The 23,415-nt window shown below is 50.1% G+C and overlaps 2 protein-coding genes across 4 annotated transcripts in view; one reads left to right on the plus strand and one right to left on the minus strand.

Moving 5' to 3' along the window:
• ECE1 (endothelin converting enzyme 1) overlaps nucleotides 1–3,189 on the minus strand; it is a 32,717-nt gene extending 29,528 nt beyond the window's left edge. The window contains exon 1 of one of the 3 annotated variants that reach the window (XM_078873360.1): nucleotides 2,719–3,189. In XM_078873360.1, the coding sequence (XP_078729486.1) occupies nucleotides 2,719–2,754 (36 nt within the window). In that variant the 5' untranslated portion in view covers nucleotides 2,755–3,189. Of the gene's footprint in view, nucleotides 1–1,405; nucleotides 1,508–2,514; nucleotides 2,682–2,718 lie in introns of those variants that run through there. The other 2 variants (XM_078873363.1, XM_078873361.1) reach the window with 2 other exon arrangements.
• The window catches only part of LOC144945102 (transient receptor potential cation channel subfamily V member 5-like), a 41,078-nt gene continuing 19,356 nt past the window's right edge, over nucleotides 1,694–23,415 (plus strand). Inside the window, exons 1-4 of the mRNA XM_078873359.1 lie at nucleotides 1,694–1,862; nucleotides 3,329–3,437; nucleotides 12,303–12,539; nucleotides 15,043–15,140. Of these exons, the coding sequence (XP_078729485.1) occupies nucleotides 1,730–1,862; nucleotides 3,329–3,437; nucleotides 12,303–12,539; nucleotides 15,043–15,140 (577 nt within the window). The 5' untranslated portion in view covers nucleotides 1,694–1,729. The remainder of the gene's footprint in view (nucleotides 1,863–3,328; nucleotides 3,438–12,302; nucleotides 12,540–15,042; nucleotides 15,141–23,415) is intronic.

Genomic DNA, 23,415 nt, shown 5'->3' on the forward strand with positions numbered 1-23,415 from the left:
CCTCCCCTCACTCACCACCCCTTCCTCTCCCCTCACTCACCACCCATCCCTCTCCCCTCACTCACCACCCCTCCCTATCCCCTCACCACTCCTCCCTCACCCCTCCCCTCACTCACCACCCTTTCCTCACCCCTCCCCTCACCACCCCTCCCTCACCCCTCCCCTCACTCACCACTCCTCTCACCCCTCCCCTCACTCACCACCCCTCCCCTCACTCACCACCCCTCACCCCCCACCCCTCCCTCACCCTCCCCTCACTCACCACCCCTCCCTCACCACCCCTCCCTCACCCCTCCCCTCACTCACCACTTCCTCACCCATCCCCTCACTAGCCACCCCTCCCTCACCCCTCCCCTCACTAACCAACCCTCCCTCACTCCTCCCTTACCCCTCCCCTCACTCACCACACCATCCTCACCCCTCACCCTACACACCTCCCCTCACCTTTCTCCCACTGCCTCCCCTCCGGTTCCCTCCTCCAGGCAGGCAGCCCCCCCCCCCCCACACTATTGTCCGACGCCACGCGCGCCCCCCTTAACCAGGGCGCGGGGTTGAGTGACGCGTTGTCTCAACGATCGCGAGATGCGGGCACCTGAAGGATCACATCCGAGGCATTCGCGTCTCGTGTCAAACAGGCGCAGCCAGAACCGGCTCCTGATTCAATGAGCAGCAGTGTCCAGCAGATGCGATTAGAGCAGCGAGCGTGATGGGAGTGTGATGGGTGTCGGGTTGCGATAGGGGGCAATACGAGAAGGGGCTGTGATGGGTAGGGCGGTTCTGGGAGTTTGGTTGTGTTGAGTGTGATAGGGGTAGGGGGTGTGATGGGTTGGGGTGTGATGGAGGTAGTAGGGGTGTGATAGGGGTCGGGGTGTGATGGGAGTAGGGGTGTGATAGGGTTGGGGGTGTGATGGGTGTGATGGAGGTAGGAGTAGGGGTGGTGATAGGGGGTGTGATGGGAGTAGGGGTGTGATAGGGGTCGGGGTGTGATGGGGGTAGGGGGTGTGATGTGAGGTAGGAGTAGGGGTGTGATAGGGGTAGGGGGTGTGATGGGAGGTAGGAGTAGGGATGTGATAGGGGTAGGGGTGTGATAGGGGTAGGGGTGTGATGGGAGGTAGGGGTGTGATGGGTTGACGTGTGTTGGAGTCTGATGGGAGACATAAGCTTTGCACGCCTTCCACCAATTAACACCCACGCCTTTCACACCTTACACGATGTGCACATATTACACAAGCCTCGCGCCTTACACACAACTAACATTCCTCACATCGCCTACAGTACCTTACACCACACTTACACACAGCTTACACTACACTACAGACGTCTTACACCACACACTCATTACACACGCGGCTTACACTACACGCGGCTTACACGTGCAGTGCACGTCTGTGATCGCGATACTCACAGCCTCCGTCCCCGTGGTAACCAGGGCGATGGTGGCGAGGCCTGTGAACACCACCAGCACCACTAACAATAATGATGACTTCTCATGCCCACCACACGGATGATGTCCATTATAATGCCTCCGCCGCTGCTGCTTATGACGATGATGATGCTGATGATGACAAATAGCGTCGATGATAATGGTGATGATGGCAGTGATGCGGATTTTAATAACGCTGCTACTGCTGATGATGATGACACAAGTGGGAACACTGCTGCAGATGATGATGATGGTTGCTACCGCTGCTGCTGATGATGATAATGATGGTTGCTACCGCTGCTGCTGATGATGATAATGATGACACAAGTGGGAATACTGCTGCTGCTGATGATGATGGTTGCTACCGCTGCTGTTGATGCTGCTGAAGATGCTGAAGATGTGGTGATGTTACTACTTGCTGCTTTAGAGGACACTGCTGGTAAAGCTGCCGATCACGCGGCTACTGATGTTGACATATCGGCAATGATGATGCTGTTTGGTAGTGATGGTTACGCTGTTGTTGATGATTGTGCTGACGATGATGATGGTGGTTGTGCTCCTAGTAATGCTGATGCTACTGCTGATCACACTGCTGCTTGCTAATTGCATTACTCATACTACTGCTGGTAATGATGGTGGTACTCCTGTTAATGATGATACTACTACTGATTTTATCACTGATACTACTGCTGATGCTACTGTTCATTTTATCACTGAAACTACCGCTGATGCTATTGCTGATTTTATCACTGAAACTACCGCTGATGCTACTGCTGATTTTATCACTGATACTACTACTGATTTTATCACTGATACTACCGCTGATGCTACTGTTGATTTTATCACTGAAACGCTGATGCTACTGTTGATTTTATCACTGATACTACTGCTGATGCTACTGTTGATTTTATCACTGAAACTACCGCTGATGCTACTGCTGATTTTATCACTGATACTACCGCTGATGCTACTGCTGATTTTATCACTGATACTACCGCTGGCTATGATTCTGCTGTGTTGATGATGATGGTGGTGCTACTCCTAATAACGCCGCTGATGCTACCGCTGATTCTGCTGCTGTTGCTGCTTACTGATGGCTATGACACCGCTGCTGGTGGCGCTGCTGCTACTGCTGCTTACTGATGATCCTCATCATCATCAGCCCCGCACGTGTCCGCCCATCGTCAACAACAACGTGCAGAGCGCCGGACATCACAACGCAGGCCGCGTCGTCGTCTGCTTCCCCCCACACCACCACCACTCATCCCCTCCTCTTCCTCCCTCCACCTCCTCACGTTGTTGTTGATGGCGCGCAGGGCGTGAGTGCTCATCTCGCCAGGGGGTTGTGGCCACCACCACTACCACCAACCACCACCACTACCACCACCACCACGGCGGAGGAGGAGGCGGAGTGGTGTTCGTGGCGGGCGGGGGTCCCGGAGCGCCGCCGCTATCACCACAGCCGCCTGCTGCTGCTGCTTCTTGCTTCTGCTGCTGCTTCTTGCTGCTGCTGCTGTTGTTGCTGCTTCTGTTGCTGCAGCTTCTAGCTGCTGCTTACTCCTTGCTGCTGCTGCTTCTTGCTGCTGCTTCTGCTTGCTGCTGCTGTTACTGCTGCTGCTTCTTGCTTCTGCTGCTGCTGCTGTTGCTGCTGCTGCTTCTGCTTGCTGCTGCTGCTTCTTGCTTCTGCTGCTGCTGTTGCTGCTGCTGCTTCTGCTTGCTGCTGTTACTGCTGCTGCTGTTGCTTCTTGCTGTTACTGCTGGATCACTGTTTTAGCCCCCCACTCGCTCACTCCCTCCCCACTTCTACCCCACCACCACCACCCTCCTCCTGTCACTCTTCTCCCCCCTCCAACCGCCACCACCTCCAACAACCACCACCAACCACAACCTCCTCCTCTCTTGCAGGCACGCGTCGGACCCCAGCAGTAAGCGCTCGGGCCGGAGCAGCTGACACACGCGGAGCGAGGGGATGGGCAGCGGGGGGGGGGAGACCCTCCTCCACTCCCACCACGCGGTGGGTGGCGTCGGGGGAGAGGCGGTCGCACTCGATCACTCAGTCACTCGATCAAAATGAATGAATCACTCAATTACTCAATCGCTGATCAAAATGAATGAATCACTCAATTACTCAATCGCTGATCAAAATGAATTAATCACTCAATCACTCGATCAATCAATTAGTTACTCAATCAAGTAATCACTCGATCATTCAATCAATTAGTCACTCAATCAATTAATCACTCAATCACTCGATCACTCAATCAATAAATCACTCAGTCAATTAATCACTCGATCACTCAATTAATCACTAGATCACTCAATTAATCACTCGATCAATCAATTAATCACTAGATCACTCAATCAATTAATCACTCGATCACTCAATCAATTACTCACTAGATAACTCAATTAATGAATCACTCAATCAATTAATCACTAGATCACTCAATCAATTAATCACTAGATCACTCAATCACTCAATCACTCGATCACTCAATAACTCAATCAATTGATCACGCAATCAATTAATCACTCGATCAATTAATCACTCGATCACTCAATCAATTAATCACTCAATCAATTAATCACTTGATCACTCGATCAATTAATCACTCAATCAATTAATCACTCACTCAATCAATTCATCGCTCAATCACTCAATCAATTAATCACTCACTCAATAAATCAATCACTCGATCACTCAATCGCTCAATCGATTAATCGCTCAATCACTCGATCACTCGATAACTCAATTAATCACTCAATCAATTAATCAATCAATTAATCACTTGATCACTCAATCAATTAATCACTCGATCACTCAATACAATTAATCACTCAATCAATTAATAATTCAATCACTCAATTAATCACTCGATCACTCGCCTCACTCACTCGTCCCAGGGGTTGTTGAGGAGGAGGAGGAGGAGCACGTGGGGCAGAGGGGTGGTGAGGCTTGAAGGTGAGAACGGTGGTGCCCGGGTGAGTGGCGGTGACGCGCGGATTGATCCGCTGCACTCCCACGGATTGGGGTCGCTCGCTTACTCACTGCCTCAATCACTCACTCAATCACTTATTCACTCGCCTACTCAATCACTTATTCACTCACCCAATCACTCACTGCCTCAATCACTCTATCACTCACCCAATGACTCACTCGCTCACTTATTCACTCACTCCCTGCCTCAATCACTGTATCACTCACTCAATGACTCACTCACTCGCTCACTTATTTACTCGCCTACTCAATCACACACTCACTGTCTCTATCACTCACTCACTCACTCGCTCATTTATTCACTCGCCTAATCAATGACTCACTCACTGCCTCAATCACTGTATCACTCAATGACTCACTCACTCGCTCACTTATTTACTCACTCTGCCTCAATCATTCTATCAATCACTCAAAAATCACTCACTCGCTCACTTATTCACTCACTCGCTGCCTCAATCATTCTATCAATCACTCAAAAATCACTCACTCGCTCACTTATTCACTCGCCTCCTCAATATCTCACCCACTGCCTCAATCACTGTATCACTCACTCAATGACTCACTCACTCGCTCACTTATTCACTCGCCTACTAAATCACTACCTCAATCTCTCAATCACTCAATAACTCACTCACTCGCTCACTTATTCACTCGCCTACTCAATCACTCACTGCCTCAATCACTCTATCACTCACTCAATAACTCACTCACTCGCTCACTTATTCACTCGCATACTCAATCACTCACTCACTGTCTCAGTCACTCACTCGCATACAGACTTATTCACTCGCTTACTCAATTGCTCATTCTTTCACTCTATCACTCAATTGCTCACTCACCGACGTACTTATTCACTCGCGTATTCAATCGCTCAGTCATTCGCCAACTCAACCACCATATCACTCACTCAATGACGGCTCACTAAATTGCTCACCAATTTAATGACTCAACTCAATCACGCGGCCCCAGGGGCTGGTGGGGAATGAGGTTATCGGTGAGGCTGCGGTAAGAAAGTGAGGGTGATAGTGAGGATGTGATGGTGGTGAGGATGTTAGTAAGGCAGGAAGATTTACTCTAAGGATCTGATGGATTTAGTGATGACCGTGGCGAGTCTGCGAGGGTCCTGGCGAAGCGGTGAGGGTATTTTCGGCGAGTCGGTGAGGGTTATGGTGAGGCTGTGATGGTCATGGTGAGCAGCTAGGCCTGGGCTCCGGAACCGCATGCGGCTCTTTGAAATATTCAGGGAGGTTTACCGAATTCCGACTCCTGACCATGGAAGTCAAATTCACCTTGGGAATCCAGTTTACCATGGAAGTCCAGTTCACCAAGGGAGGCCAGTTCACCATGGGAGTCCAATTCACCATGGGAGTTCAGTTCACCATGGAAGTCCAGTTTACCATGAGAGTGAAATTCACCATGGAAGTCCAGTTCACCATGGAAGTCCAGTTCACCATGGGAATCCAGTACACCATGGGAGTCGAGTTCACCGTGGAAGTCCAGTTTACCAAGGGAGTCCAGTTCACCATGGAAGTCCAGTTCACCATGGGAGTCCAGTTCACCATGGGAGTCCAGTTCACCAAGGGAGTTCAGTTCACCAAGGGAGTCGAGTTCACCGTGGAAGTCCAGTTTACCATGGAAGTCCAGTTCACCAAGGGAATCCAGTTCACCATGGGAGTCCAGTTCACCATGGGCAAGAGTCGGCAACCGACGGCTCCGTTGTAGCATGTGGCTCTATAAAGGACTGCTTCATGACATTATTTATTCAGGACCACCACCAATCTCGTGTATCACCACGTGGCATTGCGCGGCGCTTTGAAATATTGAGTTGTCGGTGTTTTTGTGGTTGTGTTGTTTTTACCGAAAACAAAAGGTGGCTTGCTTCTCCTTGTTATTTTGACTGCTGACCGACTTCACCCCCCCCCCCCCGAGCCTGAGCCAGGAGGTTTCTGGATGTCTCGCTCTCGTCTGAAGGTGGCAGTGTCGTCTCGTCTGAAGGCAGAGGTCGCTAACGGGTTTTGATTCCGTACCCGTACCCGGCCGCACCAGGGTCGCAAACGGGTACCCGTACCCGGCCGTACCCGTACCCTACCCGTACCCGGCCGGGTACGGGTAGGGTACGGGTATTGGGTACCTGATTGCGACCTCTGGGATGAAGCCATGTTGCAGGCGCGGGTGGGTTGATTCTAGGAACTTGAATTGTGAGAAGAGACAAGACGTTGGGAAATGAGTGACAAACAGTACGGGTAGCCGGGTATCGGGTAGGGTACGGGTATCGGGTACCCGGTTGCGACCTCTGTCTGAAGGTGGCGGTGTCGTCCCAGAGGGAGCGGCCCCAAGGAGCCAGGCGAGCGGCGTTGTTCATTTTGCCATCGGCTTGGGTTGTCCCGTGTTGACACACACACAAGACAAAGATCCACCGTGTAGCCTGTAACCGTCTGTGGGGGCAAGTGCTGTTAGCGATTAGCACCTATGAAGGCCGGCACGGCACACGAGGGGGTGGGTGGCCAACACCGCACCCGACCGCCTTTGTCTCCCCAGTGGCGATGTTTACGCATCGCACCGGGTACTCATTTGAGGCCGAGTCGACCTAGGGAAGGCCCAGGACCGGTTCAAATAATCGTCACCGGTGTTGGCCGTGAGCGGGAATTGAACCCGATTCGCCATGTTCGTAGCTCAACGCGCTAACCGCTCCACCACCGCTCCCCACAACCCCCGCCACGTCTGCTCACATCGCTGCGTCAAATCATCGCAGCCCATGGGGTGCACGGCTCCCCTGCACACCCACGGGCTCTCGTATATGTAGTGGTGGTGTTGACGCGCGCCGACTGTGACAGTGATGGATCACGGGGCGGCACGGGGTGCGGGGTTGGGCACGCGTTGTGGGCGTGGTATGGACGCGCGCGCCGGGAGTGACGGATGACGGGGCGGCGCGGCGTGGGTGGTGAGGCACGCTGAGATGTGGGAAAACAGGATCGTAGCCGGCGCCCAGTGATTGGTCAAATAGGATGGGTGCTCTCAGCGACGTCCGCAGGTGGGGTATAAAGGGGGACGCGCGAGAGCACTCGGGGTTGTTAACCAGTTGAAGATCGAAGACGGAGTTGAAGACATAGTGCCCCGAGACCCCTAGTCCCGCTGTCCTTGTAGGGACCGGGGCCCTGTGTGGCTCGGAGGCGAGACTGTGGGACCCGTGGTTCGACGCCCACGTGGGTCGGGACTGGGGGACCCACAGTCGAGACGGACACCCCGGCAGGGTGTGTCCCGAGTAGCTCAGTGGGCGTTAGTTGCCAGAATAGCTCAGTGGGCGTTAGTCGCCGGAGTAGCTAAGTGGGTGTTGGTCACCCGGATAGCTCAGTGGGTATTAGTCACCCGAGTAGCTAAGTGGGTGTTAGTCACCCGAGTAACCAAGTGGGTGTTAGTCACCCGAGTAGCTAAGTGGGTGTTAGTCACCCGGGTAACCAAGTGGGTGTTAGTCACCCGAGTAACCAAGTGGGTGTTAGTCACCCGAGATACTACAGTGGGTGTTAGTCGCCTGTGAACCGAAGTTGGTGAAATAAAGAGTGTGCTACCCGTGAAGTCGTCTCCCGCCGAGTTACTACATTACATATACACGGCTGGGCTCTGAAGTCAACAAGCAGCGAATACGGACGGTCTCCTTCCCCACGTTAAAAGTCCCTCCCGTGTAGAAAATATGAGAGCAAGGTTGTTTGATTGTTTTTTTTACACACAAAAAAATGCGATCCCAGAAAGGAATGCCGTGTGGGCTGATGCATAAAAACTAGGAACAAAAACATGTGGAGGGACAGAATCGATTACCGGTATTGAGAGTCGGGAATTGCTAGTCGCCAATGATTAATTTCGTGTCATTGTATAACGAGTCCAATTGCCCGTCATATGACGGGTTCATGAAAAATTAATGAAAAAGACTAAAACATGTCAAGATTCTATCGAATTTGTTTAATCTAACATTTCTTTCTGCAGGTCACATTTGGTGAAAATCAAGGCCGTAGCCAACATTGGGGGGGACCGAATCTTCCAGGGTGGCTGTGGGTCCCAACCCCGAAAAATATCTAAATCTGCCTGAAATATTTAAAAATTCACTAACACATGGGATGGACTTTTTATTTATTTTTTACAATAATGTCGAATAGTGTATTGTATTACATTGCTCTGTTTTACTTTTTTACCATTTGACGGTGCGGCCGCCACGTGCAGCAGGGAAGCGGCGTAGCCAACCACCGCCGCCCCCCACCCACCACCCAAACTCAAATTGCCGGCGGTGGCCCCCTCCCACAGCGCGGTCTCCCCACTGCTGTGCGCTCCGTTGTTCAGCACGAGCGGAACGACGGCGGCGTGACGGGAGACGCAAAGCCCGTTGCTGAATCGTGTCGCCACGGTGGCTGGGAGATGTTAACTACCTCGCCTGCTACACACGACGTCGTGGGTTCGATCCCGACCCTGAAGCCTGCTGCTGTATATTTGGAGTTTGCGTCTCTCTCATCATCATCACGGTGGCTAGGAGATGTTAACTACCACGCCTGGTCTACAGGAGGTCGTGGGTTCGATCCCGACCCTGACGCCTGCTGCTGTATATTTGGAGTTTGCGTCTCTCTCATCATCGCCACGGTGGTTGGGAGATGTTAACTACCTCGCCTGGTGTACAGAAGGTCGTGGGTTCGATCCCGACCCTGACGCCTGCTGCTGTATATTTGGAGTTTGCGTCTCTCTCCCCGTGGTCGCGAGATTTCTGCGGCCCCTCCGGTTTTCCCCTCCACATTTAGACTCAACATCACGCGTCGAGAGAGTTTTTGGCCGCTCTACAAATTCCCACGTGATGAGCCATTTCGTCGAGCAATCATTTGTGGTGGCCCAGTCAGCTCATGCTTCTGAAAAAGCCTCTCAGTGGACCTTACCTATTAAAATAAATAAATGTAAAAATAGTTTGTATTCTTTGGGTCTTTCGGTAAAGCCACGAAAGCATTAAGTCAAGAAATAGTTTGTAGTTTATCGTTTATAAGACGAATATTTCAACGTTTACCCTCACCACCGCAGTGGAGAAAAACCTCGTGGAGGTGGAACACCAGGCAACCACAAATAACAAGAGGATGCTAATTTTAGTTGAATATGGGCTCCCCCTTGTCACCAGTTATAGCCAACATGTTCATGGAAAAGTTTGAATCAGACGCCATCCAGACATCCACCCTGCGTCCTTCCCTGTGGAAGAGATATGTGGATGACACTTTCGTCATCTGGCCACATGGCCTCCCAGCATTGAACCACTTCTTGGACCACATCAATTCTAGACACCCATCTATCAGATTCACCATGGAAGTGGAGAAAGACGGTAAACTACCATTCTTGGATATTCTGTTTAAGAGGAGGCTTGACGGATCCTTGGGACATTCTGTCTACAGGAAAGCCACCCACACAAATTCCTACTTGAAACCGGATTCCCACCACCACCCATCTCAAAAGAATTCTCTCATCAAAACGCTATACCACAGAGCCCATGGCATTTCTGACCAACACCACCTGACTGATGAATTAAGACATGTACATCGGGCCCTCAGGATGAACGGATACTCTGACCGCACTATCCGCCAAGCTGTCTCTCCCACCACACAGAAACAACCACATGAAACTCTGACCAAAACTATCACGTTACCATACATAGCAGGCGTGACCAAAAAGATCTCCAAAATTCTAAACAAACATAAGATCCAAGTCCGATTCAGTACAGTGCATAAAATCCGTGATCTGATTCCATCTGTGAAGGATGTCGTTCCTGACTTACAGTATCCTGGAGTCTACAAATTGAGTTGCATTTGTGGTGATTGCTACATTGGAGAAACAAAACGTCATGTTGCTGATCGTGTCCGCGAGCACAAGTCAGATCTGAAACACGGCAGAACTGATTCTTCGGCCGTTGCCGATCATTGCTACAACTCGGCGGGCTCTCATGAAATTGTCTTTTCCGAGACCAAGGTTCTCTGCAAACCTCCGGGCTACCATCAAAGGTTTGTACACGAAGCCATACAAATATACAAACACAGACATAATTTCAACCGTGATGATGGGTACAAACTCAGTAATCACTGGAAAGATGTTATTAACCACGCAAAAAAGACTTAATTACACTTTTTGGACCATCTTATCTGACAGGCACTATTTTAATTTACTTCACCGAGTGTTAACATCCACAGTGTTTAACAGTAATCTCTTCATTGTTCTTTGATCACCGCTCGCCACGTTTCCATTCATTGTGTTGAGCACTACGTGATGTCTTTGATCACCGCTCGCCCTCCGTCCCGGCGCGACTCCATTCATTGTGTTGAGCACTGCGTGCAGTCTTTGATCGCCGCTCGCCCTCCGTCCCGACACGTCTCCATTCATTGTGTTGAGCACTGCGTGCAGTCTTTGATCACCGCTCCTCCTCCCTCCCGATACGTTTCCATTCATTGGCTACCACAGCCTGATAAGCTCTCCCCCCCCTCTCCACCTCCCTTCAACTTGCTTATAAGGGATTACATCTTGAATCATTGCTTCACTTGATGCAGCTAATTCGGCTGTGACGGTCCCACCTGATGACGGAGACTTGTGTTGCCTCCGAAACGTCGTGAATTTTATTTTGTTTTGTTTTATTTTACTTTCATTAATTTAAATGTTTTTACCTACGTGACTTTACCGAAAAAACCTGAGAATATGAATCATTGCAGTCACGAAAGCTTCAAATCTAGAATGAATAAATAACGTTACGAGGAGGGCCTTGAAGAGTCGCGCGTGCCCGGCTCTGGAGCCGCAGGTTCCCCGAGCCCTCTCCCGTAGGTGGAGCGACTTCTGAGATGAAGTCCAGTGACCCGGTTGGCACACAGAGTTGGGGGGATGGGGGGGGGCAGCACTTGGCCACCCACGCTGCCACTGAGAGGAATGTTCCACAGGAAAACTTGAGATTTAATTTTCATTTTCACAACTGGAATTTCGCCACAATTAAGCACAAAAACAAAGCATTCACCCGCCCGATATTGCTGGACGCGGTTCTTGGTGACCGAGCTAGAACCATCAACTCTCTACCCTTGCTTGGCAAGCCAGATGATCGCGGGTCACTCTGACCTCTCTGACCCACTTGTGTCACCTCAATCACCATCTCCCAGGCATTTCTCGAAACGCAATGTTTTTCTACACTGGCTTTTCCGCAATACATCTTCACAGTCAAGTCCCTCACCTGGCTATCTAAATTTCAGTGTATGTTGTTTTATTTGTCCAAGGGGTTTCGTCTTGTTTCATCGCAACCTTTTCCGTTACTCAATCGCGTGTCCTGCCCCGTGCTCTCTTGCCTCCTGCTCCATGCCCTTTGCTCTTTCCTCTGCCCTGCCCGTTTCATGCCCCTTTGTTAATGCCCCCTGGTCCAATGCCCTTCTCCCTATCCCATCAGCCCTCCTCCCCATACTCCACTCTTTTCCTGCTGCATGTGCCCCTGCTTCTTGCTCCACGCTCCATCACGTGGTCACACGGGCACGTGGTCACACGGGCACGTGTCCCTCCGAACCCCCAAAATTCCATTGCTCTCTATTCTCCACTCTCTTTTTCTCTCTCTCCGTGTCCCACGGCCAAACCCGCCATGCCCGCAGCCCCCTAAGAAGCCCCGAGGGCAATGTGGAAGCCGGTGACGCCACCGGCTGGACCAGTGTGGCCGCATTCCTGCGACAGCTGGACAGCAGTCAGCATCTTCACCATCACAATCGCGAACCGAGTGGGACGCCAGTGCCCAAAGGCGGCACGCATACCTCCTCGGCGCGCAGCTCCTCCTTCCTCGCCCTCCTCCTCCTCGCTCCTCCTCCCCCCGCATCTCCTCCCCAAGTCTCCTCTGTCTCTCCCTCCTCTTAGACCGTCGGGGCTCGGTGGGGTTCTCGCTGCGTCGGATCCACGAGGAGATCGGCAGCCTCCTGTGTGGACGAGGCAGGAAGGACACGAGGGGAGAGCAGAGGGAGGGAGCTCGCGGCCCCCATTGCCCGCGATGTTCGAGCGCGGAGTCGTGGGTCGGCTCCTGAGCTGGGTCACGAACGCGCAGCAGCAGAATGCAGCGGCTGTCGAAGACGAACTCTACCTGCTGCAGCACAAGAGGTGAGTCCTACCTGTGATGTTACGACCTACTAATGGAAGTGAGTCCTACCTGTGATGTTATAACCCCATCAACTAATAGGAGGGAGTCCTGCCTGTCACTTGATCTGATACTGGAAGGGAATGCTAATCGTCACCTGTAAATGTTGTGGATTCACTCTTCAACACACCGGTAGGCTAAAGTAGTGAACTATTTGTCTTTTGTCAACGTGATACTTTTTTGCTGATTGGCCGTGTCGGGTGCTGGAGGGTTACGACACATTTATAAATAACGCGATCTAACCCAAAAACTTTGTTAGGAATAATATTGGTCGCAAAAGCCTCCTACGTGTTAAACTGAATCGTCGACTGGTCTGAGTCCCAGAAGCGAGCCCTTAATTTGCACATGGTCAAGTCCTAGGGGTGAGTCCTACGCATCATCTAGTCCAGTGCTAGATGCAGGTCCTGTCATAGCCTGTCCCGGTACTAGATGTGAGCCCTGCCACAGGGAGCCAGAGGACAGAACGTGATACGACGTCTCAGCCACGTCGTAAGTATGGCGAAAGGTGCCATTTCTCGAAATTCTGGGCAAATAGCGGCGCTGGGATATTGAGCGTTCATAAAGCGACGAGAAATCTTCTGAGCGGTTGGCGACCAATCTCCAGTTCATTGTAACTGAAAACTGCCGTAATTAATAACAGAATTAAACGCAATGTGCATACTGACCCTAACACCGACGATACAAACGTCATGAATATAATAAACATTGCACACGTCAACATGAACTCACCGGAGTGATGACATCACACTGGCCATCCTGGAGCAGCACTCGTTTTGTCTTCCTGCTAGGTGATTGGCTGGTGCAGTGCGAGCGATGACGTTTCACCCTAGCAATCACTTTTACGCTCGCAAGAATTTCGATCTCAATACGACCCCCCCCCCCCGCCCCAATTAAAACTAAAACTACAGTTGATTATCGATTATCCGGCACTGCGCGATTATCTGGCTGCTTCAAACATTATCCGGCGGTCTCAGGCCGATCCAGAAAAACCGACAAAACTGCTCAAAAGACTGTAACCCAGTCTGACAATCGGCACTATGTGCATGACAAAAAAATGTAGCTATGCGTTATTTCAGTGTATAATATTATGTACGGGACATACAACGTAAACATTGAACAAACTACGCGTGATTCCATTAGTCCATGCCAAGTCTTCGAAACTGGAGTGATAAGTACGGTGCTTAAAACACAAAAACACATATAACAACGCCTACAAACACAACGTCATACAAGAATGTTGCAAAAATACGCTATGTTTAATATAAATGATTAGTCGGCGTTTTTGAAAATCCGGCACCCCCTCCCCCCCGAAGCTGCCGGCTAATCAATGATAACATTGGTCAACAAAAAAAATCTGGCCTGGACTTTTGCAGCTGTTTTAGACTAATTTCAGGGTGCTGATTCCAAATCTGATCTCAGATTTGCTATATCACATCTCATTTTATGCTATCGGCATACCCCATTTTCATTGATTTTACCCGAAATTAACTCTGTCACTTATGATCGCAAGTTGTTGCGAGTCTGTGACTGCTTTAGTGTTAAAATATGGTGCTGTATTTTTAGGATAGTGTGTTTATAATATAATTTTATGTAGATATCCACATTTATTTAATATTTTTCTTATGCAGTTTTTATAAAAAATGCAATATTTGATATCTCAAAAACCTGATGTGGTAGACAAAAACTGATGCAAGATTTGAAATCAGAACCCCAAAATTACCTTAAAACCGTTGGAATACCTTATGCCAGAAAAAGTGTGTTGACCAGTGTAATCGATGATAATCGATCATAATCGATGATCGACTGTCCTTTACCTTGACTTGGGATCCCCTTTCTCTTAAGACACATGTATAATCGTAATTATATGTATCATTAATTGGCTCTGTCGGGTGGTGGAGGGTTATAGATTTTTAAAAAATCGCCTACACAATCTAACCTAACAAAAAAAACTCAACATTAATCATGAATAATGGTCGTAAATGCATACATATGAAATATACGATCGAATTACAGACAAAATGTTTAGAAATTTTTTTCTGTACTCAGGCCCCAGGGTTCGGCTCTAGAAATTAGTCCAATCAGTCATCCGATTCAATACCAGAGGCGAGTCCGACCCATTACCTGGTCCGGTACTCAACGATAATCCTACAGGTCACCTGATCCAGAACTACAAGTTGAGGTCGACCCACCACTTGGCCCGAGTACAAGAGGTGACCCCCACTGGTGGAGTTGCAAGGACAGGCCACACGGGTAGCAGGGTGACCATAACGGGGTCTCAGGTTCCAATATAAAGTTCGCAGCACCCTCGCGTTTCCATGCAGACCCATGCCGTATCTATGCCTCTCCGCTTGTCGTGATCGATCTGTCCTGGTGGAACATTTCCATGAGCATCATTAAGTTCGTCCCGTGACCCCCCCCCCTACTCACGCTGCCCTTCCTGTTGCCCCCTACGACTCCGTCTCGCAGGATCCGGGAGACCCCGCTGTTCACGGCCGCCAAGAACAATGACGTGGAGGCCATCCAGATGCTGCACAAGCAGGGCAACACGGACCTCCTGCAGCGCGGTGAGTGGCACACGAGGAGGAACATAGAGAGCAATAGAGACACGGGAAGACAGAGAGACACAGAGACGTGGGAGGGACAGGGAAGAGGCATGAGATATACAGCAACAAGTACAAGCAGGGGGGCACGGACCTCCTGCAGCGCGGTGAGTGGCAAGACCCACGCGGAGACAACGGCCGCGAGGGCAGTGGCGTTGCGGCCACACGTGTGGCTTGTCCCGTGGCGCAGTGCAGTGTCACGTGGTGTATGCATGTGTGATGGTGGTAGTGGTGGGTGGAGCGGTCGCTTTGGTGGTTGGCCCACTGCACTGTGACCCCGGTGACCTGAGTTCGATTTCCGGCCGTGGCTCACGTCAGTGATGAATTTTTTAACTGGTCCTGCATGCGCTGTGCCGGCCTTAATATGTTCTTGCTAACAGCACTTGCCCAACCAGTCGACATGGCTGTAGAGGGGTGGTGGGGGTGGGGGGGGTGGGGGGGATCTTTGTCTTTGGTTTTGGACTCGGAACAGCTGGGCCCAACAAGGCTGCTGGTAAACCAATTCATGCCACTGGCCTCCCACGGTAAACTTCTGTGCGATGCTAATGGATCATTTGAACACTTTCTGAGAATGATGGAGAAACCCACTGGACAGGAAAGTCCGCAGGCTGGAAACAAACAAGAACAATGCAGGGAGCACGCGTTGTCCTATCGAGAGGCGTGAACTGAATCGGTGGGGTAGCGTGCTGGTTGGCATGAGCTCTGGTGAACCCCCTGGCCAATAACCCCTCACCCCCCCCCCCTCTTCGTTGCCTAGCATCTGAACCCCTCCTGCCCATGGACCCCAGTGCATCTGCACATCCTGCACACTCTATGGCAAGCAGTCTCCATTGCAAGGCCCTGCGGGCCACTAGTGGCCCTTGGTGACCTTTAGTGCGGCCCTGTAATGTGCGCCGCCTCCCGACATTACACAACGAGACAACACCCTCCATCATCATCGTGCTGCTGTCAAACCCCAATGGATTCAAATAATGTGTGTGGTGACGCTCACGCCGACGATGTCTTCCCGGCGAAAGTGCCACCCCGCCCCGCCATCCTCTGAAAACGAGTGAAGAACACCGCTCTAAAGCCATGCGATGGAGCTAAACGGCCTTTTCAGTTTCTCCACAATTTCTCAACGCCAATTACCGAACAAAAAACCCGTTAGGAGTCTGCGGCCGATGATTGCGATTCCAATTTGTCTGAAATTAGCCGTGAGGCAGCTCGCCCGCAGCGCGTGAGGCTTCGATGTCACCGGAGCCCTTCGTGGCTTCGCTGATCTTTTGCAAACGAAGGCGGCTTGTGGCGAAGCAGGGCCCTAGTGTCCGATAGGCACAGTGGGTGCTGTGCCTAGAGTCTACGAAAACTAAAGGGCCGATGAGAAAAACATTTTTACCAGGTTTTGTTGTTGTTGTTGTATGATAAACATTTTTTTTACCGAGATATCTTCTTGAATAAATATATTTATATAGCAAGTGAGGCATATTACACCTAAAATCACAGTCAAACAAATATTTAAGCTTCAACAAAAGTAAAGCAACATGGCGCTCACCACACGGTCGTCCTGCCATTCAATTTGTTATCGATGAAAATGAATGGCATCCTTTTAAGGCTGCGTCATCCGAATTGATAATCAGAGTAAAAAATTGTTGAAGAAATTTTCGCTTATAATATCTTTAGGCTTACCTTGTTTCTTTTTTTTCATTTCAAATTAAATCTGGATCACACAGTGCGCTCCCATCAAATGAGGGCACAGACTAAATAATTAACGTATCGGTAATAACATCTGTCCAGTGGCTGGACGAAGTAGGCGTGAGTAGTCGCATAAGCAGCAGCAGTACCAACGAAACAGAAGTGCCTAGGGCCTAAAAGAACCTTAATCCGGCCCTGTGACGAAATGTGGAGAGGTGAGCACCATGGGTCAAGACTCTTCCTTAACAGGGCATAAGCAGATCTGGAGGCAAGCTGCTTCTGAACGCGGTCAGCAGATTCAAAACCACGACAGCAAGAGACTTGCGATGTACAGCTTGGAACATTTTCAAGCCTCGGCATCGCACTGACCAAGAAAACATTATCATCAACAGACGGACGGGGCTCTAAATGCTCTTCAATTGAATTGAATTATAACGGAAGCTCACCAAAGAGTGAACTCATTCGCTCGGGAGGACCAGTTCGGACATCACTCGCCACTGATATTATCTGTGGCGAACTCAGGTTGTCAGGTTCGTAGTGTTTTGTGCAAATTGCCGTGCCACTGCCATGCCTCCCCTGCTCCCTCTACGGTCGCCATTGAGACACTTGCTTTAATGTTAAGTGCAGTGGAGGGATGGTTTGGTAGTGTAGAGGAGTATTGTGAGTAACAAATGAGGAGGCAAACAGAAGGAGGTACAAGCGGGTTAACAGTCAAGATGACGTAACGTCACGGGTTGCGTAAGGGGGGAGGAGCCGCCCAAGGGGTTCTTAAGGGGGACCCGTGACGAAGGCGGGATCGTCGTGGGGAGCCAGGGTAAGGACCGGCTGGAAGAGGGTCTCTCTCCTCGTCGCGGAGCCGTGTTGGCTGAACCCCCGCTCCGGACAGACGAGTGGGAGAGCCAAGGGGATAGCCGGGGGTAGGGTTCAGTAGTGTTCAGTAAAGGGTCGGCTGGAAGAGGGTCTCTCTCTCCTCATCGAGAAGCGGTGTTGACTGAACCCCCGCTCCGAGCAGACGAGTGAGAGAGCCCAAAGGGTAGCCTAGGGTAGGACCCAAATAGTATTCAGTGTCCGAGGTAAAGGGCCGAGATAGAGTGCACCTACACTGGTGTGAGCGTAGGATGTGGAGTGTGTCAGTGTTTTAATAAATGGCAACAGCCCTTATCGTGCTCCTCGTCTCCACGTGAGTCTACTGCACAACAGTAGTGGGGACTCTTTTTTAAATTAAATATTAGTCGAATCGTGTGGATTTATAGTGGGTAAGAGGTTATAGATTCAAACTTAGATTTTTTGACAGGCGACTTTCTTCAAACAAGGCGCCCGTACGTTAATTATCACTCGTAAATAAAACTTTAAAACCATCCATTAAGAATTACATTCAGTAGTATCATCATCACGTTGTTAGCTAAATAATAATAATTTAAACCCAATTGTGATGTTGGATAATACTGGGCAAGACTGGAAAGTGCCTTGATTTGTGAAGAGCCCGGGAGATCTCATTGATTTACCCTGAGCCACGCAGGTTTCAAATTGATCGCGAGTCCTCCGTGTGAGCCGCTTCGCTCACCGGTTCATCGCCCAGTATTCCTGCGGCGCTTGGCATTGGGAATGGTTGGGCCATGTTAGCTCAACTTCCCAATGCGGCGCTTGGCATTGGGAATTGTTGGGCCATGTTAGCTCAACTTCCCAATGTGGCGCTTGGCATTGGGAATTGTTGGGCCATGTTAGCTCAACTTCCCAATGCGGCGCTTGGCATTGGGAATTGTTGGGCCATGTTAGCTCAACTTCCCAATGCGGCGCTTGGTATTGGGAAGTGCGGCAGCGATGCACAGCGACACTGACGTAGCCGTCGACGTCTCCACGACGCTCTCAGTTCAGACTCAGGAGGAATCCGATGAGCTATAAAGCTCTTTTTCACAGATGTCCAGTAAGAAGGGGGGGGGGGTAAGAACGTGACAACAATAAACAGTACAAAAACACGATGGTGGTGCAAAGTACAAGAAAGGTAAACAAATCACCCTAACACATACAAATACAACACTGAACCATCCCCATCCTACACGGCAAAGCCCACTGAGGTATTAACTTATTCTTCAGAAGCGACCTGGCCACCACAAATGATAGCTCAACAAAGTGGCCCATCATTAGGACATTGATAGCAGCAAAATAATCTAAATTGTCTAGACACACGTTTCTAAATGTGGAGGGACAACCCGGAGGACCCGGAGAAAAAAAAAATCCACGCAACCACGGGGAGAACACGGCACGTGGGCTTCCACGACCGATACTATGACTTGTAAATATCTTCCTTTGAGTGGGATCGTCGCCGAGGTCAAGCACCGATGTTTAACTCTAACCCTCCTGACTACCCGCTCTTTTTGCTGATACATCACATCCAATCGGCACATTTGCCCAGGACGTGACAACTTGATTTGATTGGCTCTGTCGCCGGGTGCTTGAGGATTATGAATCAAATAAACGAATGATGAACATTGCCGCTGGAGAATCTACATCGGCTCCCCGTCTTGGCCCACGCTGCATTTACAGTCAATAAATTATCATCATCGCGATGTTACACAGTATTTTACCCGGAGCTGCCTGCCTGCGTGCCCTTCAGCGCGTTACATTAATGCATGTGCGACCCTGGCAAGTGGAAGGGCGTCTGCACTTGACGTTGGATCCGACACTTTTACCCACCTCACGTACGCCGGCCGATTTCCAAAGCTCTGCGCTCTTTTATTCTGGGTCCAAGTCACCGTTTTGTGCGCAGTGGCACGGCCCGGCAGTCATCTTCTCTAGACAAAGACACAAATGCCCTCCGTGTAGCATTTAACGGACTGTTGGGGCCAAGTGCTGTTAGCGAGCACCTAAGAAGGCCGGTACGGTACATCAGGGGGTGGTTGGGTGGCCAGCACCACGCTCAGCCGCCTTTGTCTCCCCAGTGGTGATGTTTACACACCGCATCAGGTACTCATTTGAGGCTGAGTAGACCTAGGGGAGGCTCAGGACCGGTTCAGATAATCGTTGCTGGTGTTCGCCACTGTGGTAGTCTGCGTTCCTTTAACGAAAGAGGAACAGCGACATGACTCTCTCTCTCCGCTGAACCCCTCTCTCTCTTGTCGTGGTAGCAGCAGCAGCAATACCTCCACGCTGCATTTAATTCCTAAACGTATTGCCATGTTCAAGAATAGTCTATAGGCAGTGTTAGTCTATGGGGAGTGTTAGTCTATGGCAAGTGGTGGCCTATGGCAAGTGTTGGTCTGTGGGGCAGTGTTAGTCTATGGGGGAGTGTTAGTCTATGGGCAATGTTAAGTCTCAGGGTAATGTTAGTCTATGGACAATCTGAAGTATATGGGTAATTCTTGACTTAAAGCTTATGTGACTGCAGGAATTCATGTTCTTTGGGTCTTTCGGTAAAGTCAAGTAGATGGTTAAAAGAAAATAACATAAAACTACGACGTTTCGATCACAACACAAGCGATCGTCATCAGGAAGAAAGAGGAGGAAAGCTGCTGAATGCAGACTGTTGTATCGGGTGTAGTAGTCGTCGGGTCATAGACGAAGTGGGCGGAGCTAGTGATGTTAATGTGAGTGATTAGCTTGTTCATGTAAGATAAATTAGCATGTTCATGTAAGATAAATTAGCATGTTCATGTGAGATCACAGAGCCACCGCCACGCAGAGGTCGGCGTCCGTAGGTGGCCACGTTGGCGCGAGAAATTCAACCTGCTAATGTGAAATCGGAGAGCCGAAGCCACGGGGAAAAGATTAAAAATTAACATCGGAAGGTGGCAGAAATTGGAACATCACAGCCAGTTATGACTTAAACTGGTTGATAACGTCCTTCCTATGATTGCTCAGTTTGTACCCATCTTCTCGGTTGAAATTGTGTCTGTGTCAATATATATGGATGGCTTCATGAACGAATCTTTGTTGATAGCCAGTGGGTTTGCAAAGTACCTTTGTCTTAGAGAAATCAATTTCGTGTGAGCCCACCGCATTAAAATAATGATCAGCCACGGCCGAGGTATTGGTCGATACAGTGTTTCAGATCTGCCTTAATGGCTAATGCTAATCTTTGGACAATGTGAAGAATATGCGTAATTTAAATCTATGGACAATGTGAAGTATATGGGTAATGAATGTAAGTATGGGTAATGTCAAGTAGTCTGCACTCTCTCTCTCTCGTCGTGACCACAACATCTGCTGCTGCTGCCGTTGTGCGCAAGAACAGAATGAAGGGGAAGGTGCACCGTGCCTGGCACAAGCGCCGTGGTGGTGTCCCCCCGACATTTAGTTGGTAAGAGTTGGAGTGGGTTAGGCACAGCGGCAAGAAAAGCTTTCGACCACGAGAAAGAAACGAACTCTGCGATGTTCTGAATCCAGATTCTAAAAAGGGCCAAATCTGCGAACACCGCGTATAAGCAATTCCCACCGAACTGATGAAAGTATATTTTTAAATCACCAGAAACATTCCGTGTTACATTCATTGAATGAGAATGTGTCGGGTCATCCACTCGTAACCACGAATATTGAACGCACTAAACCATGCTGCGTAGTATGTACTGCATTGTATACCAACTTCACCGGAATACAATGCGTGGAGGGGGAGCGGTGGCAAAGTGGTTCGCGCAGTGCACCGCGAACCCGGCGACCCCCGAGTTCCAGTCCCGACCACAGCCGATATTGGGCGGGCCGCGTGATGATCTGAACCGGTTCAGACAGCAGCCTTCACTCGCACGCCGATATCTGAGCCGGCTCCAGCTCGCTCTGACTCTGCGCGATGTACGGTAACACAGACAAAACGATCCTCCCGCGTGGCCTTTAAAACAGACGGTTGGGGGGCAAATGCTGTTAGCGAGCAGCGAACCTGACGGAGGCCACCACGGCACACGAGGTGGGGTTTGGGCGGCCGGTACCAGACCCGACCGAAGTTGGCCGTGAGCGGGAATCGAACTCGGGTTCACCCGGTTCATGGGGCAACGCGCGCTGTGCTGCACCATCGGGGTGGCGGACCCCCCACGACCGACGTGGTGGTGTCAGTGACATTAACCTGCAGTGGATTCACAAAGAGTTCAGTTTAACACGTAGGAGGCTTTCGCGAACCAATATTATGCACAAGAGGTTTTTGGGTTCGATCGCGTAAGTAGACATGTGTCGTAACCTTCCACCACCCGACACAGCCAGTAAGGGGCCGTCCATAAATGACGTCACGCACCTGGGGGGGGGGGGGTCAGATATTTGTGACGACGGGGAGGGGTTGAGAAATGTGACGTCACGTAAAAATGCGCAAATTTAAATAAATATAGAATTCATCTTCTTGGTTCTTTCGGTAAAGTCACGTAGAAGGGAAGTAATAAAATAATAAAAATAAAACATAATAAAATAATTCTCACGACGTTTCGGCCACAACGCAAGCAGCCGTCCTCAGGTGAAGAACATGTCTGTCGATGAGACAGAGTCTAAATGACACGTCTTAGGCTTGGAGTGTCTATTTAAGCTGTGAGGGAGGAGGAAGAGCGCCTTGACAAAAGAATTTGCATTTGAAGAGAAATTTAGCATATTTATGGGAAATGCAGGAATGCGAATAGTGCTAATTGTGAAATGCGTGGGAGGTGCATAATATGACTTTGAAAACCCCCCGCCCACCTCCCACGCATTTAAATCGAAAAAAATATAGAATTGTTATAACAACACTAATTGTTATAACAACACTCCTACAACATCAGAGTGCAGCGCCACATTAAATACGCACTACAATGACAATAGTTTAAAGTGATTTGAAGCATGTTTTATTTTCAAAATGGAAATATGGTTTTGGGGGGGGCACAGCTTTGTGACGTCATATTTGAGGGGGGGTCTGAATTTTTGTGACGCCGTGTGGCGTCATTTATGGACGGCCCCTAAGGTTTGTCTCCAACACACCGGTGGGCTGAAGTCGTAAACTCATTGGCGCGTTGTTTACGTGACAAACCTTGCTAGCTGTGTCGGGTGGTGGAGGGTTACGACGCATCTATATTTACGCGATCCAACCCAAAAACTTTATTATGAATCACAAAGACACATGAATTAGATTTTCTCAATTCATCAGGTGGTGTTTATAATGTGTATTTAAAATGCAAATGCTGTTACCTTTTCAAACCACTTTCAAATGGTTATGCCACGTGGTTCATGGTGCCATGTGTCGTGTGCTGTGTGGTACCATCTCGTGTGCTGTGTGTGCTGTTGTGTGTGCTGTTGTGTGTGCCGTGCGGTGTGCCGTGTGGTGTGCTGTATGTGTTGTGGTGTGTGCCGTGTGGTGCGATGCGGTGTGCTGTGTGTTGTGCTGTGTTCTGTGCGGTGTGCTGTGTGTTGTGCTGTGCCATGCGGTGTGCTGTGTGTGTTGTGGTGTGTGCCGTGCGGTGCGATGCGTTGTGCTGTGTGCTATGCTGTGTTTGCACGGTGCCACGTGGTGTGACGTGTAACACAGTGTGGCGTCACGTGATGCGTCGCTGCCACGTGTGTGGTTTGTGATGGGCGCAGCAGTGCAGTGGGAGTGCAATGCGCTACGAACCTGGCGGCCCGAGTTCGA

The sequence above is a fragment of the Lampetra fluviatilis genome, chromosome 36 (genome assembly GCF_964198595.1).
Source record: "Lampetra fluviatilis chromosome 36, kcLamFluv1.1, whole genome shotgun sequence".
Taxonomy (NCBI): Eukaryota; Metazoa; Chordata; class Hyperoartia; order Petromyzontiformes; family Petromyzontidae; genus Lampetra; species Lampetra fluviatilis.